Source organism: Suricata suricatta, chromosome 6, assembly GCF_006229205.1.
Source record: "Suricata suricatta isolate VVHF042 chromosome 6, meerkat_22Aug2017_6uvM2_HiC, whole genome shotgun sequence".
In the NCBI taxonomy this organism is placed as follows: domain Eukaryota; kingdom Metazoa; phylum Chordata; class Mammalia; order Carnivora; family Herpestidae; genus Suricata; species Suricata suricatta.
The window spans coordinates 84,296,715-84,313,705 of record NC_043705.1 but is presented as its reverse complement, the minus strand read 5'-3'; the positions used below and the strand labels follow the sequence as shown (position 1 = coordinate 84,313,705).

At 43.7% G+C, this 16,991-nt stretch overlaps 1 protein-coding gene and 1 non-coding gene across 18 annotated transcripts in view; both read right to left on the bottom strand.

Annotated features, from left to right (window-relative positions):
- The window catches only part of FAM193B (family with sequence similarity 193 member B), a 32,089-nt gene that overhangs the window by 12,885 nt on the left and 2,213 nt on the right, over nucleotides 1–16,991 (bottom strand). For 11 of the 17 annotated variants that reach the window (XR_003910111.1, XR_003910112.1, XR_003910113.1 and 8 more), the window contains 3 exons: nucleotides 4,440–4,682; nucleotides 3,415–3,643; nucleotides 1,848–2,235 (listed from right to left, as the gene is read on the bottom strand). Coding sequence is in view for 12 of the 17 variants with exons in the window: in XM_029942722.1 (XP_029798582.1) it covers nucleotides 1,848–2,235; nucleotides 3,415–3,643; nucleotides 4,440–4,682 (860 nt within the window). In the remaining 5 variants the exon portion in view is untranslated. Of the gene's footprint in view, nucleotides 1–1,847; nucleotides 2,236–2,471; nucleotides 2,631–3,414; nucleotides 3,644–4,109; nucleotides 4,346–4,439; nucleotides 4,683–6,165; nucleotides 6,229–12,663; nucleotides 12,725–16,991 lie in introns of those variants that run through there. The other 6 variants (XM_029942732.1, XM_029942729.1, XM_029942730.1 and 3 more) reach the window with 6 other exon arrangements.
- LOC115295116 lies at nucleotides 1,032–1,135 on the bottom strand. The gene has a single exon (XR_003910340.1). It is a non-coding gene; the product is annotated as a small nucleolar RNA U13 (small nucleolar RNA).

Below are 16,991 nucleotides of genomic sequence, written 5' to 3'. Positions count from 1 at the left end.
AGGTGCTCAGAGAAGCTTAATCCAAAATGACCATTCTTCACCTACTTTAGCAAAATTAAAATAACCCATGCTCCTGAGAATATGAAGAAACTAGTACCCTTATATTGGTGGTTATATAAATTTGGAGAACCTTTTGGAAAGCAATTTTTCAATATGTATTAGGAACTCTTCTCAAAAAAGACGTCCTGATGTCCTTTAAACTGAGAACTTTTTCATTCTGAGGGATCTATTCCAAGGAGAAAAACCCAAAAGAGGGAAACAGCTTTAGGCAAAGACAACTTTAGAGACATTATTTACAATGTTAAAATACTGGGATGATTTAAATTATCAGCAATGAAAGAACAGGGAAGTGTGCAATGGAGAATATTTTCCAGCCTTCAGCTGAGACCCAGAAGACCACATGGGAACAACACAATGAATGCTACGTGAAAAAGGACAACAAAACCCTGTGAACTGTGTAGATGCCACCACCACTGTGTGGGCAAGACCTGCAGGGAAAACTGCTAAAAGTGGTGGTATTGGGGGGGTGGTATTATAGAATGAGAAAATACAAATGCACACTAAACACAGATCTGATTTCTAATACAAAAATACATGTCTTTCTCCTCCAAAGATTTTTCTCTTTTACATACATGTTAATATAAACTTCCTCAGTACTTGGAATTACTTTAGGAAATCCTTAAGGCAATAATTCCTGACTCAAACACAGATCTGGGTACCCAGATGTTTTATTACAACCTTGTTTTCAAATTTTTTTAATTAAAAAAAATGTTTTATTATTATTTTTGAGAGAGAGAGAGAGACACAGTGTGAGCAGGGGAGGGTCAGAGAGAGGGAGACACAGAATCAGAAGACAGGCTCCAGGCTCTGAGCTAGCTGTCAGCACAGAGCCCGACGTGGGGCTCAAACCCATGAACTGTGAGATCATGACCTGAGCGGAAGCTGGACGCTTAACCGACTGAGCCACCCAGGTGCCCCCAGCCTTGTTTTTTTATTTTTATTTTTTATTTTATTTTATTTTATTTTTTTCACGTCAGACGGGTAATGTGCCGACGTTGTAACAAGGTTTAAGGGTGGCACATGTCACACAATGGCGTGAACACCCAATCATCACGCTTATGAACTACAAAAGGATCTGCCTTGTTTTTTTAATGGTTAAAAACTATAAATGCCCAACTATCCAGGAATAGGGGAATGATAAAATAATTTATGAATTATGCTACGGTTATGAAAGAAGACATTTTGAGGTCACTGGAAAGTTTTAACTGGGGAAATGATATATAATGTTAAAAAAATAACTACACAACAATATATAAACATGAACCTAATTTATATACAGAGACATCAAGAAGAAAATATACCAGTGTTAGAAGTTTACCTTTAAGTTTTGAGGAAATTTTTCCTTGTTAAATGTCTCTGAATTTTTTTAAGCTTAAAAAAATTATTTTTAATGTTTGTTTCTTTTTGAGAGACAGAGAAAGAGAGAGAGAGAGAGAGAGAGAGAGAGCGAGCGCGCATGCCCACAAGTGGGGTGGAATAGAGAGGGAGACACAGATTTGAAGCAGGCTCCAGGCTCTGAGCCGTCAGCAGAGCCTGACATGGGCTCGAACCCACAAACCGTGAGATCACGACCTGAGCTGAAGTCAGAGGCTTAACTGACTAAGCCATTAAGGCACCGCACCTCCCCCCAGGCTTTTAAAAAACAATAAGGAGTTACTTCTTTTAAGATTGTCAAAATGATACAAAAGACATCATTTAATTTCTACCCCCAACGGTATGCTCTGTAAAGTCTCTCAGAACTCAAAGTCGAAGTTAGAGGGAGTATGCCCTTCATGCCACTCACTTACCTGTGAGTGCTAGGGAGCTGCTGAGAGCTGGGAGGTGGGAGGAGAGGCCCACCGCAGTGCCCACCGCAGTGCCCACCGCAGGGGTGGCTGCACCCCGAGAACGGTGGAGGCATCTTCAGGAGCGGCATGCTGGTGGAGGGCAGGTGGGGAGTCTGACATGCCCCTGGGCTGTGTGGGGCGGCAGCAGTGGCAACAGGGCATTCTGAAGCTTGGGCAGGGAAAGGCGCTGCTGGGGTAGCAGGCGGCAGGTGAGGGTGGGGTGGTGAGCCAAAAGATCCAGGGTGAGATGGGATCGGCGACACGGGCTGGGGGTGGTGGCCAGTGGGGCTGTTAGGTGGAGCAGTGAGGTCTGAGTGCCGGTGGTGCTCCGAGAGAGAGAAACCCTCACCTGTGGATGGATGGGGAAGAAAGGGGTCAGAGTGAGAGCCAAGACCATGGGAAGGAAAGCCCAAGGGCTCACTGCTACAACATCCTTCCTTACTATGACCAGAGGGAAGCTGTCTGGGGATAGCCTCTCTGCACAACGGACCCTGTGAGCTTTTGGGAAAGTCTAATGGTGCCCCGGGCTGGAGAGTTTTTCCCTGCAGGCAGCAACTTGGCTGGACAGGCTCGAGGAGCTCAGACCTGAGAGAGAAGGCACCAGGAATGCCTGCCCCACAGAGGATATGTGTTCTCGGGGTCTCTCTAGGACTTGCTTGTTCATAGGTATTCCTCAGGCCCAGGAAAGGGTCTACAGAAGCCAGTGGAGCAGCAGGCCAAAGCTCTGCCTCTGGGCCATCAGGACTGAGGCAGTCAGGGTGTGCCAGGGTCTCAGATGGCTCTAGATTTCAGAAGTGAGAAAAGGTTTTAAGGATTCACTTTCATTTATACAACAAAATAAGTAGAATTTTACTCATTTCTGACAATTCTGGGAGCAGCACCTCTTTAGAGAACTCAGGCCCTTATTTAGTTATTATTATTTTTTGTGTTAATTCCAGTGCAGTTAACATATGATGTTACACCAGTTTCAGGCACTCAATTCAGAAATAGACAACAATTAGTATTTATATCATAACCTCAATAACCCAAGACTTTTCTTTTGGGTCTCTAAGGGTTATCTCAGGATCTAAAGAAGGCGTATATACTTGTGAACTCGGCTACTAATTCTGGCAGGTTGCACCAACTTCTTGTGGATGGAAGTGTAGTGCCTTTATAACCTGTTCCATAGGTGGAAAACAAGGAGGCCTGGGAAGACAAAAGCGCCCAGGTCCTCTCTGCTGCTGCAGGGGTGAGGTGTTGGGTGAATGTGGTCCTAATTTCCTAAGGATGCTCCCAGACTGCACTTTCTGTTCAGCCAGTGTTCACCACACCCACTCCTGAATCGGATGGGAAAGCTACCACAGCCAATGACAGTTACTTTTCAACTTCAAGGTTGTGGGGAAAGGGGTGCCACGGAGACAGTCTAGGGCTAGGTACCCCCTGCTTTTACTTATTTTAACAACTGCCTCCTATTTGTCTAACAAAGTGGTTAGGAAAACAGCTCTCTATATTTATGTGGCCTGGCTCTCTCCCAAGCTCGGAGACTCACCAGGGATGGTAGGAGGACTCCCGAGTGAGCTACCTGGCACGGCCCCACTGGAGTGCGGAGAGTTCCAGAGGCCTGAGAGCTTATGTGCTGACAGGAAGGAGCTGGGATCCCAGTCCCCTGAGTTCCCATGGCAGGAGGAGGAGGACGAGGACGATGAAGAGGAGGACGAAGAGGAATGAGAGTCACCCCCACAAGACTGTGATTTGCAGGATGTGTGTGACAAGGAGATCTGGAGAACGGGGAAGAAAAAGGCTCATGGTAAAACAGCAAACATCAGAGCTGACCCTCTGCTGCCTTAGCTTACCCAGGGGCACCTCCTCCTCCAGGCCCTGTGCCATGGCCAAAGCACAAGTCCCACAATTCCAGGTGAAAGGGCAAACACGGATCAGGTCTTTGTTGGGAGGGGCCCCAGGAGCTCCCGGTAAAGTGAAATGTGTGGACACTGGTGACAGAGACTCTGGTAGGGATACAGACTGCCTGTCAACTGTGGGTCACTGGGGAGTCCTGAAAGCTGCCAAGGAAAGGAAGGGTCTTTAAATCCAAAGTCCTGAAACTGACATGACCTTGGGTAAAAGAGAGGGGCTGGAGGGGAATGAGAAATGAGGGAAGTCTGACTGTTGTGATTCAGGAGATGCCAGTTAGATGTCTCCTGGGCATCCATCTAAGTGAGGCACATGGTAGATCCTCAAACCAACCTTTGCTCTCTGTATCATACTGGTTGGCTTTCAAGCTGACACAGAGCTGAAGGCAGCACGGTGACATGGAAGGGGCAGGATCTCCATTGACCAGTACCTACAAGCCGGCCCTCACACTGCAGAGACTCTCCTCAGGGGCAAGGGGGCTCCCTGAAGCCTCTTAGTTCTTGCCCCAATTGTGAACCCAAGCCGCGACCCCTCAGTGCTCAGGCGCAGGGTCTGCTGGAGGAGAGCACCTGAGAGAACAGGGAAGGAACAGCTCAACAGGCTCATCTCTCCGAGCAAGCTGTCTTCCTGCATTCAGGGACCCCCTCCTCAGCTGTTACCTACCGCCACTGCATGTTCTCGACCTGTCTGCCTTTCATCTTCCTCCATGCTCTTTCGGCAACTCTGGCAGACCCATAGAGGCATCTCGCCTAGGAGATTCTTGACGAGCTTTGGCATGAAGTCAGGGGGCAGCTTCTCACCCTGCAACACCAGTCCATTTTGGGAAGGGCCTTCTTCCCAGCCTTTGCGTTCCCGATGACAGAGCAGGCAGCAAGTCTGCACAGACTGGGTGGAGGTGGGGGGAACCTGTCCAACAGACAGAAACAGGGTTTCCCAGGAGGGGAAAGGTTCTGCTTAGAAATAATATCAACAAAACTAATACCTTCACTTATTATGTGCCAGGCACTGGGTTAGGCACTTTATATACATAATTTTAGTCCTTGTGATAGCTCTGCAGACTAGGTGTCATTTCCAATTTTTTTTTTTTTAAAGATGAAGAAACAGATTTCAAGAAGTTAAGTAAATTGCTCAAGGTCCAAGGTCTTAGAACAGTGAATGGCCGAATTAGGAGTCGAGACTCAGGTTGACTTCAAAGCTCATGCTCCAATACCCTGATGTCTCCAAATCTTCAAAGTTAAAGGAAGGTCCTTTTCCTTCTCTGGTATGTCTGGGAGAGGCCATAATTCTTGGGGTGTCTGTGCAGTCCACAGACCAATCCCCACCTGGGAGTGGGGGGACACTTTCAGTTAATGCTGAGTTTGGGAGAACATCTGGGTTTCCTGAGAGCTGCACAGTTCCATTAAGATCACAGCAGCGTTTTGGAGGAGGGTTTCACATAACTAATCAGAAAGCATTAATTCAATAAAAAAGGGTAAGGCAGACCCTGATGCTTCTGAGAGGTAGTGAGGTATGGGCTTTGGGGGTCAGACTGACAAACATTCTAATGCCTCCCTGAGCACACATTAGCTGGGTGACCTTGAGCAAGTTATTCAACTTCCTGAGCTCTGATTTCCTACCTACCTTGCAGAGTTGTTGTGAGACTCAGTGTATAAACAGGGAAAGTGCCTAGTCCTGTGCATGTTCAAAGCATAGACCCAATATACAGTAATTATTATTTGGACTTTTTTTTTTCTTCTAGGACAAATGACATCAAACTATAAGTCTACAGGTTTTTATGTCACATTGAGGGGTACTGACTGGGAACCTGACTGCATTAAATGACCCCAATTAATGCCTTTCCTATATCCTGCAACTTTGGAAGGCAGCTATGCTCACCAATATACCAATGCCACTGCTTCCAGGGCTATTCTGCAACTCTGTAGAATCCTCACTCTCTGACACTTGGTCATGTCACTTTCTTTGGCCAATGGGATGTTAGCAAATTTCCTGCCAGCATAAGCTTAAAAGTGTGTATGCATTTCTACTTGCTTCCTTGCATGGCTGGGCTTGCTCACTATTGCACCTCTGCCTCCCGTGAGAGCATGGCTGGGCTAGCTGCTGGAGGGATGTGAGAGGCATGTGGAGAAATCGGAGTTTTCCTCGCTGACTGGCTAGTGGATCTGATAACATGAGTGCGCCCAGCTGAGATCAGTCATGCCCGCTTGATCGGCAGAAACACCCAGTCAACCCAGAGATTCATGAGAAGTAATAAATGGTGTTGTTTTAAGCCACTAAGTTTTGGGGTGGTTTATTACACGCAATAGTTATATTAATTGTTGTATGGAAACCAATTTGACAATAAACTATTTAAAAAAATAGTTATATTAACTGATATACCTTCCAAACTTACCCACCACTAGGTACCAGATGTTTGCAGAAGCCTAAGCAAAGGAATAAGGGTATCATCCTCATCCTACCAAGAAAATAAATGTCATCAACTTTCTTGAATAAAATCACCTTCTCACAATAAACTGGCATCTGGGTATAATTAAATTTGTATTGTTACAATTACAATGACCTGGGTCTCTAGTTTCTAGAGAAGAAAAAGGAACCAAATAGTAGTACCAGGAGCATAATGAAACTTTGGGGGGTAATACAAAGACCTTGGAAAAAGTACCAGAGAAAGAGAAATTATGTGGAGCTCATGTGAGATACTGCCTAAAAGGTTTCTGTCAAGCGAACATTTCAGTGGACAAGGCAACTGCTTCTGTATGTGCATAAGGAGATAGCTCCTAACCCACTGGTGGTGAGCATCTTATGGAAAGGGTAAGAGTCTGACGGAGGAGGATGGTATTCTGAGAGGTTAAGGCAAAGAAGGCCTTTTTGAGAAGTATCCCCAGGATACTTTTCATAGATATAATGTGCCACAGTAACTCCAGAGGGAGGAGGTGAGGACAACACCCAAATCCCTTTCCCTGTACTACTGGTGACCATATTCTTACGGAAAAAACAGAGTTTCGTTTCATTTGGATATTAGGTTCTAAAGTTACTACATAAGAGGAAAATCCCATATGAGTAAAATTATTCTGAAATTCTTTGTATGGATTGTGAAATACAGTATACATAGTTTTGGCACAAGCAAGAAATCAAATTGTATAACATATAAGGCAATGTTCAATAAGTGGTTTTTTTCCCCTTTAAAAGCAAATACAGAATTTTTTAAGTGTGTGATCAGTTCGACTATACTTGGTACCAAAGTACTTGTGGGAGGCACTGGGTGTAGTGGAAGTAACACTGGCTTTTGGCATAAATCCTGGGCCTCCACCACTTACCAGCTGTATGATGTTGGGCAAGTTCTACTCTCTGTCTCTTCATCTGTAAAATGGGGTTAAGTCCTAACTTGTACAGTTGGCTGTGAACATTAAATGGACAAAGCACTGTGCTCACTTTGGCAACACATACACTAAAATGGACAAAGCACCTACTCCAGTGCCAGGCCCATAATACGTTGCTCAACATATGGCACTAATTATGAACATAATGGGAGTGATGAGAAACATTTCAAGTCAAGCCTAAGCTTGAAAAATACAGAAAGTATGTCACTATCCTTTATAATACAAGCATCTCTAATGGGCAGTGAATTTAAGGTGACTTTTAGGCATCCTAATCTCTGCCCTCTACCCCATGAAGTTTAAGTTCCCAAAATACTCTCTATACTCTTCTACCCCTACCTTGTGCCTTTGCTAAAGGGGATTCTCTGTTTTAAATCCCTTTCCCTCCCAAGTAGTTCAATAAGTAGTTGGGTAGGGCTTAGATCCAACCTTATCCAACCTTCCCCAGAGAGTCCCTGCTGTAATTCACCTCTCTTCCCCATATCTCCATAGAACATTATGCTTTGGTTACAGCATCTGCGCTTTCCACTTAATTTATTTACCTGCATTTTTTTGTCCCTTCTACTAGAAAGTATTCCTAGAAGGCAAGCAGCAGGTATAATTCTTGTCTGGATCTGTTACAATGTACCATAGGGCATAGGATCAGCTGGAAACATAGTGGCTAACTCAGATTTCTTAGATGTCTGAGACAGCCTAGTGAGACATTGCTTGAAATTGTGAAATTATTGCTTCTCACAGAGAAAGGCCATCTCCCTACCATGGCCCTTCACCTGAATGGTTCCAATTTCAGGTGTGGGAACAGTGAAAGATCACTTTCCTTGGGAATTACAATGAGATAGCCTCATTTATGAAATAATGTGGCTCTCCCTAGAGCCAAACTGGTCCACATAATACATGAGATTAGCCATCAATGGAAGTGAATTTACAGGACAGGCTGTCTTCCTAGTTAAAGAAAGAAAACACAGGTCATGGAAAGCTAATTAGGCCCTAACTGAAGCAGGGATGATACTACCTACACTGCATAAGGCTGCCTAGAGAATTAAATGACATTAGAGAGCAAGGTTAAGATCAAGGGATCTATACAGTAGATACTCAATCTATCATCACCTAGGCCCTCTGGCTGTTCTGTTCTTAATAAATCTACATTGGAAACCAGTTCTCCACTGAGTTTGGTATACTTGAGTTCTCTCTGGCCTGGCAATTCTTGGGGCTATCTCCAAAGCTGTCCTAATCCTAAACCTTAGTGCCTGTCCCTGAATACAATGCGTAGTGGGGACTGGGGACTTTTTTCCTGACATTTTCATCTCTACTGCCAGAGGGTGGTGAGAATCCCAAGCCCTAGAGATGTTATATTCAGTCAGTACTACCACTTTTCCTGCAAATTTTTGCTTTTCAAAAAAAAAGCTCTTGGTTCAGGATTCTCTTTGACTACAATCTCCTGCCATTCTGCCATTTTTCAAATTTCTGGCAATCATGACCTTTATGTCCTGAAGTCAACTCAGGCTTTCAAACTAGCTGTTCTCAAGCTGCATTTTTTATACCAGGCACAGTATCCCCACACAAGAACATGAACAATAAATGTTTATTGAATGAATGAAACGCCCAACCATTTTTCTCCATCACAATGGCTAGGGAACTGATCCTTAAAACCAGAAGCCCTGGGCAACATTATTCTTTCTCACTTCAGTTTAAATTTCAGAGCCTTTCCAGCTAAAGATCTGGACCTATGTAAAAGGGGAAGAGCTAGGAAAGGTTTTAGGGGTTTTCTAGACTTGGGATCTGCTCAAAAAGACTCCAAGATTAAATCAAATCCTGCTTCACTCTTAGCAAAGCCAGAATCTCTAGAGGGTAGGGTTACTCACACAGGGGTCCATGTTTTAACATGCAAATTCCCAGAGCAGTCAGGAGCCCGGTTAACCCTAGACTGTAGCCATTCCTAGCCCAGGGGGCAGGCATATGCACCACAGGGTCTCTGCTTTTTCACCTGATCAGGTCTTGGCCTAAGAAACATTATGCTAGGGTATTCTAGATATTTCTGCATAAGAATCAAAGGAAAAGGAAGCCAATTTTTCTCATGGAACACCCTTTTTACTTGAAAGAATGACTGATAAACTCCAGTTATTCAGACTTGGAAACCGACAGACATTTTCTCAAAAAATTAACAAAATGAACCTGTCACTTCAAGGAAAACAACTTTTTTACTTGTGGCCAATGGCAAAATTCAAGATTTCAGGCAAAAATCAGATATTTGGAATTTGGAAATTAGAATTTTGTATCCACCATCATGAACTTAACGTCTTCCCAAGCCTTAGGCTTTTCTGGTGAAAATGATTGTTATAGTAACAAATGTTATTTTTTGAAATAGAAAAACATTTGGAAGAGCTGCAAAACTCAATGAACCTATTTTCCAAATGAGCAAAGCAGGTTGTTTCTGAATCATGCACTGGTTAAAAAAAAAAAAATTCATTCAAAGTGCTAGAAAAACCTACAGATTTTAATGTAATGACTACAAAGTCTTCATTGAAATGGTCTCAGATTCCACACTGCGAAGAATATCAACAATCACCCGGAAAAGCTTTTAAAATATTCCTTCCTAGGGGTGCCTGGTGGCTCAGTCGGTTGGTGTCTGACTCTGGCTCAGGTCATGATCTCGCAGTTCATGAGTTCGAGCCTTGCACAGGGCTCTGTGCTGACAGCTCAGAGCCTGGAGCCTATTTCGGATTTTGTGTCTCCCTCTCTCTCTGTCCCTACCCTGCTCATGCTCTGTCTCTCTGTTTTTCTGTCTCTCTCAGAAATAAAGATAAAAAAAATTTTTTTTAAATACTCCTTCCTTTTCCAACAACATTATCTGTTTGAAGCTGGATTTTTAATATATACTTCAAAACAATGTATTGCCGCAGACGGAATACAGAAACATATATGAGCATCCAGCTTCTTTCTATTAAGCCAGACAAATAAATTTGTGAAAATAAAATGAGACCATTCTTCTATTATTTTTTAAAATGTCTTTTCCATTAAAAAATTATTTATGTTAACATGATAGGTTTAATACTGTTATTCTTAAATGAATTAGTAACTAAATATTTTTAAACTTTCTCAGCTTTAATACTTATTTTGGTAAATATGAATAGATAAAACAAACAACAAAAGAACGCTCTTTTGGGTCCTCAATAATTTTTAGGAGTATAAAAGGGCCCTAAGACCAAACACTTTGAGAACTGCTAATGTAAAGTCTCTAATGGTATGGTGCCTGTCACCCAGTTGGTGCATAGTAAGCAATAGTGATTATTAACAGTGATATAGTTCATGGCATATCTGGATAGCTCTGGGGGCAGAAATAAATTTCCCACCTGATCTTTCTGTCCACAATTTGGAAATTGCTGGAAAATAACCCAGGTCACCAGACCAGGCAGCTATCAAGGTCTGCTCTGAGGTTGGATCCAATATTCAGCACTAAACCTGCTCTCATTCCTCTCATGGATTCCTTTTAATCCCAAGAGTTTCTGTGTTTGTAGAGGATTCCCCCAAGAGATATGCTGTATCTAACCAGTGGCCCTGCAATAGCTTCCAAATTCTATTCTGAAATGGCCCATTAGAGCATTCATCTCTCAAGGCACCCAACTCCAAGAGCCTCCCTGTCACCAAGACAGAAGAAGACAACAGTAGCAGCTAAAATTCCCTTCTACAAGCAGAGAAAATTATTAATCCCCAGCCAGCAAAAGTCATCAGCTCAGTCACTGCCATTTACTCCTCCATTCACTCACTCATTTCCTCATTCAGTGAACATGCTCAGAGCCCATTCTCGTTGTGCTAGGTACTGGGAAACATCAAATGACAGAATTTCTAGGGCACCTGGGTGGCTCAGTTGGTTAAGTGTCCAACTTCAGCTAAGGTCATGATCTCGCAGGTTGTTAGAGCCCCACATTGGGCTCTGTGGTGACAGCTCAGAGCCTGGAGCCTGCTTTAGATTCTGTGTCTCCCTCTCTCTCTGCCCCTCCCCAGCTCGCATTGTCTCTTTCTCTCAAAAATAAATAACAATTTTTAAAAATGACATAGAATTTCTGCCTTAACAACACATGCTTAAACCAGGCAGGTTCATGCATGGGGTCATCAAGACTCCCAGACTCTTAGATGCCTCATACTCATTTTGGAGAATCAGGCAGGAACACAAATTAAAATAATACACAATTAAAATTAATGTAACAAAATTATATACAAATTAAAACCAACCAACCAACCAACCAACCAACCAGGACATGGGGCTTCTCTACTTCATGTCAGCTTATTATGTGCCTTCTCACATACCTATTGAATTTGAGGATCTCCTTCTTTTAGCTCTTCTTTCCTACCTTGGTCTCTCTTTAAGCTCCTGGCTCCTTTCTCCTTTCTCGTTGAGTTCACTACTGCAGCACTTTCTGGCCCCTGTGCTTCATGACTTGGCCCCAGCTGACCTCTCCACTCTTCATTTCCAAGCTTAATATCTGAGAATCTTAGGTTCTATTCGTATTGCTCCACCAATAAATACACCATGCCCTGGAAACCTTGGCATCTCGGTTCTACTCCCCAGCAAATGTGTACTCATGCCCTAAGACCTTGGTCAAAGTCAATGCAGCTTTTGCTGAACCAGGCTGAATAGAACTAATTCTTTTAGTATAGTGCCTATCACACTGTGCATATTTTGTCTGCCTCAACCCCCTGGTGAAATAAGGATTCTTTGGGGGCAGGGAGTGCATCTTGGTCATTTAAGTATGCCTGGAAACCTAGGCTTGGCTTGGACCTGACACATAGCAAGCATTTACTGAATAAATGAATAAATGCTTAAAGTCCACCTAGCTCACATTTCATGTGCTCTATACAAAGGAAAGAATCTAAAGATACAGCTGAACTAGCCAGTTCTTGGATATGCTACGCTAAAAGGCATAGCTTTGTCATTCTGGGCCACTGATGAGAGGGCATCAGTGTGAAGAACCTCAGACCATTCTAAGGCTGGCAATCAGAGCTACAGTTAATTCTTAAGGAGATGATGTAACTGCGCTTCAGTGCCCTAGAGCTTTCACCGAAACTCCCACTCAGTCTGTTGTCTCAGTTCCTTTCTGGATGAACAGCTGTTTCACACCAGCCAGTGTGCGGAGAATCCTCTCTGGCTGGACAAGCTCAGCCAAGGATAGGGTAATGAGTCTCTCTGACCCCTGTGGCCTTCCACCCCCCAAGGCTAGCTCATCTGTTGAACCTCCTTTCTGGGTGCAATCAGCCACAAGAAGGCCTAAACTGTTGCTTAGTAACTTAGAACTTCAGGCAAATCATATAACCTACTCTGTCACCTGAGCATGGGTTTCTCATGGGTGAAAGAGTATGGAAATAGACGGAGTGTGAGTCCAAAACCCAGTTCTGCCACTTCAGTATTATCTTGGATTATTACTCGATTTCTTTGAGCCTCAATTTCCTCATTTATGAAATGAGAATAAAACCATACTTCACAGTTGTGAGGACAGAAGGAAATAAATTATGTAAAGTACCTGGCCTGGGCCTGGCACACAGTAGGTGCTCAATACCCGTTAGTTTCTTTCCTCTTCTGTCCTGGAAGAAATGACAGGGAAACTTACTAAGTGAGACTTGCCCAATCCAAAGTTATTACTTGAAGCACAGGACAGAGGACTAGACAGGTGACCTTCAAGGCCCCTTTGAAACCCCCCATCCACAATCTCTGGCTACAACTTCCTAATAAGACCCTTCAGTGTTTCAGGGTCCTTCTTACTGTCTCAGTTTTCCTATATCACTTTTCAGAGTAGATGAAGAAATCTGTTCATTTCAGAATGGCGAGAGAACCACAAAGGTAGCTGAAGAGCTGAGAGCCTTGCAGAGGGACTAAAGGGAGATGGCCTAGGACTGCAGCATGTTCATCCACCTATAGGTTGAAGGATGAGTGTGGGAGCAAGGGCACAGAACCAAAGGGTGTAAACTAAGGGCCCTTCCTGGGACACAAGACCTTCTCTCCTCAGTCCTTTTCTGTTTTCCACATCCTGCCAGGAAGAACCATTAACCACTCCTTTCTCCAGTATCTATTCTTTCCCCAAATATATAAAGTACTCACACCCTCACTCATGTTGTTCCCCTCTGCCTCTTCCGTTTTAGGCACAGGTAGGGTATTACCTTCTAACCATAGGCAGAATTAACTGCTTTGCTCTGGGATGCCCGAATGCTTTCTTACATACCTCTTGAATACGAGCTTATCATATGTGTCTCAGTTTTTGAAACCTGTCTTCTCCACAACACTGAGAACACTGAAGGGCAGGACTTGTGCCCCATGATTCACTGCATCCTCATCATTCAGCAGAGATGGTAGCATGGAGTGGGCATGAGCAGTGTTTGGATACACAAAGGAAGATTAGCATTTGGAGAATATCATATTAATGGGGCAACAACTGGAGAACTGGGGAAAGTTTTGTTTTTTGTTTTTAAAACTAAGGCTGTTTCTGTTCCTGCTTTGGAAAAGCTGCCCTCTCCAGGAAGCCCTATTCTTTGAAGAGTATCTTAGGCTTCAGCAAAACTCCCCACACCATCCTCAATTCAGCAGTTCCCAGACCCAGCCACATACCAGAATCACCTGGGGCAGTTTAACAATAGATTCCTGGGCTCTAGACCTAGAGACTCGGATTCTGTAGGTCTGGGACAGGATCCAGCAATGCACAGAGGATGACTAGTTAGGCTGGGGTGATGAAGAGGTGGAATCAAGCAATCACAGCTACCTCTTCCACTGAGAATTACTTCCTCTCATGCTATTAGAGAACTTACCCAAGAACATCATGTTTATTTTCCTTTTTAAAAGCTTTCATTGACTCCTCACTGCCTGCTTTTGGATAAAGCCTAAACTTCTTGCTGTGGGTTTTTAGAACCCTGCTAACCTCTCCAGCCTGCCTAAGTTGGGCAGTTCTTGCTTCTGGGTCTCTACATTGCTTGCTTTGTTTAGACATTTCCTCCCATCTTTTCTAAAGGAACTTCTACTTAACCTTGAAGCATCAGCTCTGAGAAATCTTCTATAGGCTCTCATATTTTGCATCTTCAGCACCAAATATCTACAATTATCATAGTTGCCACTTGTGCTAAGTGCTTGATATGCAGTACTTGCTGCCCTATTGTGAGCCTGGTATCGCTGTTATACGTGTGAGAAAACACACTAAGCGGGCTTAAACTCTCCTAACGGCTGTGTACAAGGATCTAGGATTTGAACCTTAACTCAGAAGAAGTGATGGTCTTCTAGCCTAACTACAATTAATATATACATGTGGGCAGGGATTGATTCACTTCTGTATCCCTGGCCAGCCCAGGACCTGGCACAGATCAGGTGTCCATTAGTGTTTGCAGAATAAATGAACAACTGGTCAGGTGAGAGGGTGACTGGGTGTGTGCGGTATGTGTATAACGGGCCTAAATGAATGAATGACTGCCAGCCTGGCCCAGCAGTAGAAGCTGGCAAGCACAAAGTGGAAGAAACCTAACTTTTACTTCTTTTGGTTTAACAGCCACTTATTGAGCACATAAGGACCATGTATACTAAATACCACACAAATGAATTAAAATATAGCTCCTGCTCTTAAAACTTCTAGGTTCAGTATATAAAGTTGTTAGGATCTTAATAGTTTATCTGATATCAGATATTAAACTTATAGCTCTGGGATAGTTTAAGAAAATTAAAAATTAAAAAATTTCAGCAGGTAAGTCTTCATCTTCAAAGGCCTTTCAACATTTCTACATAGTGAATCTCTCCTGGCTTTCAAGGAACCAGGGGTGGCAGGGATCCACCCCTTCAAGTATCGTTTCCTATACTTGCAGTGAAAGTGGCCAGGCTGGGTGGGCAGTGATTTTAAGGTAAAGGGACTATCTTATTTATCTTTCTGCCCAAAATAAAGGCCCTAGCACAGAGGTCATACTGCTTGCTCAGTGGATCAAATATAATGAGATGGTTTCAATAAAGATACTGACTAATCCTCTGTTCCAGTCTCTTGAGGGAGCAGGTTTAACTCTGAGCAGTGGGGAACCCGGTCTCTAGAGTCTCTTTAAACTGGGCCGGGCAGGTCTCAGCAGGTGCTGCAGAGATGAGAGATGGGAAACACAAGATGAGCTCAACCATCACCAACTGCTGGTTTACAGTCTGGCAAGTCTCCTGAGGGTTTACTGAGTGTGCGCCTGGACTGCAGGCTAAGTGGTCCAAGAGAGACGGAAAGACAGAAGCAGAACTGCCAGGTGAGAACACCCAGGCTTTGGACAGCCATCTGGCATAGTTCCCACTATCTCCAACTCCTGCTCTTGCCTGAGGAGCCTTTATGTACTAGGTGCTAGGTGGGTTCCTCCACATTTTCTTGTAATGTTGCCAATGAGGCTTAGGGAGGGGAAAAAACCTACTGAGGGGCACAAAGCTAGAAAGAGACTGAGCTTGGAGTTCACCCCAAGCTTGGAACACTACACACTTTTTCAGTGTTGCTTTAATCAGCTGCTTTGCAAGGTTTTTTGTTCTTTGCTAATAATGCAGTAACAGATTTAGTTTAGTAAATGAGGATTTGGATTGTTAGTGAACAGATCAATGCAGTTTAGTGACCTGAAACAATTGGAAGTAAGGACTTTAGGGATCCCCAGTAAGCTAGCTCAAGGTCCCACATTTAAATGTGCACAAATAATGCAGGGCTCCCGGATGACTCAGGTGGCTGAGCGTCTGACTTCAGCTCAGGTCATGATCTCACCATTTGTGGGTTCGAGCCCTATGTTGGGCTCTGGGCTGACAGCTCAGAGCCCAGAGTCAGCTTCAAATTCTGTCTCCCTCTCTCTCAAAAATAAATAAACTTAAAAAAAATGTGTACAAGTGATGCAAATGAGCAAAGGGGTCTGGATGGAACCAGAGTGGCCTTCAAACCTGAATTCAGAGTAATTATGGCTCTTCTAGCCTAACTGTGATTACTGTATACATGTCCTCTGAACTATGAGCCCTTTGTAGGCAGGGATCAAGTCTGATTCACTTCTGCATTCCCAGCTAGCCTAGGGCCTGGCACAGACCGGGGTGTCTTTCATACCAGGGGCAGATACTACTCAAAGATTTTATATTACTGCCTTGCAGAAATGTGGGCCCAGTGGCACCAGATTTTTAGAGTTTTAAGAAATGGCACAAATCCAGTTTGTAGGAATCTTCTGGTTTTTGAGAAATTAGCTTAAAACAAAACCAAAACAATATGTAACCTGGGACATTAGAACCTATCTGTGGACTGAAAGTGGTCCTGTTTGCTGTCTTTGGCATGCGACACTGAGTTTCATCTTACCTACCCACTCTGTGGACACAGAGCTGTAAGCGGCAGTGGGAGACAGAGATCCTCACCAAAGGCACGCTAGGGGGCAGAACAAGGACTCCAGCCCTTTCAGCAGATGCTTTTCACCAGGGCACAAAAGCCTGCTTCTGGCATCCAGAAACCCCCTCCCCAGCAAAAAAGAGGGGTACAATCAGAAAAGGGTTTGCCAGTTTGTTTCACCTCTTTGTGGCTATAGTAAAAAACAAAAAAACAAAAAACACCCCTTATAAATCCCACATAGTACACAAAGTGTCCTTTTGGGGAGCAGGAGGCACCGGAGACCTACAGTGGGAGTTACTTAGGCTTATGTTACATGAGCATTTGTTTCTTCATCTGAAAAACGGTGTAATAGTATTTATATCCTTCAGTTCATTAACATTTGTTAATCACCAGGCATAGGGGTACAACGGTAACTGACATGGTTCCTGCACTCTCAGAGTTTATGTAGCAAAAGTAGACCAATAATTAAACCAGTATTTAACTCATCACATTTGCACTAAATGCTGAGGAAA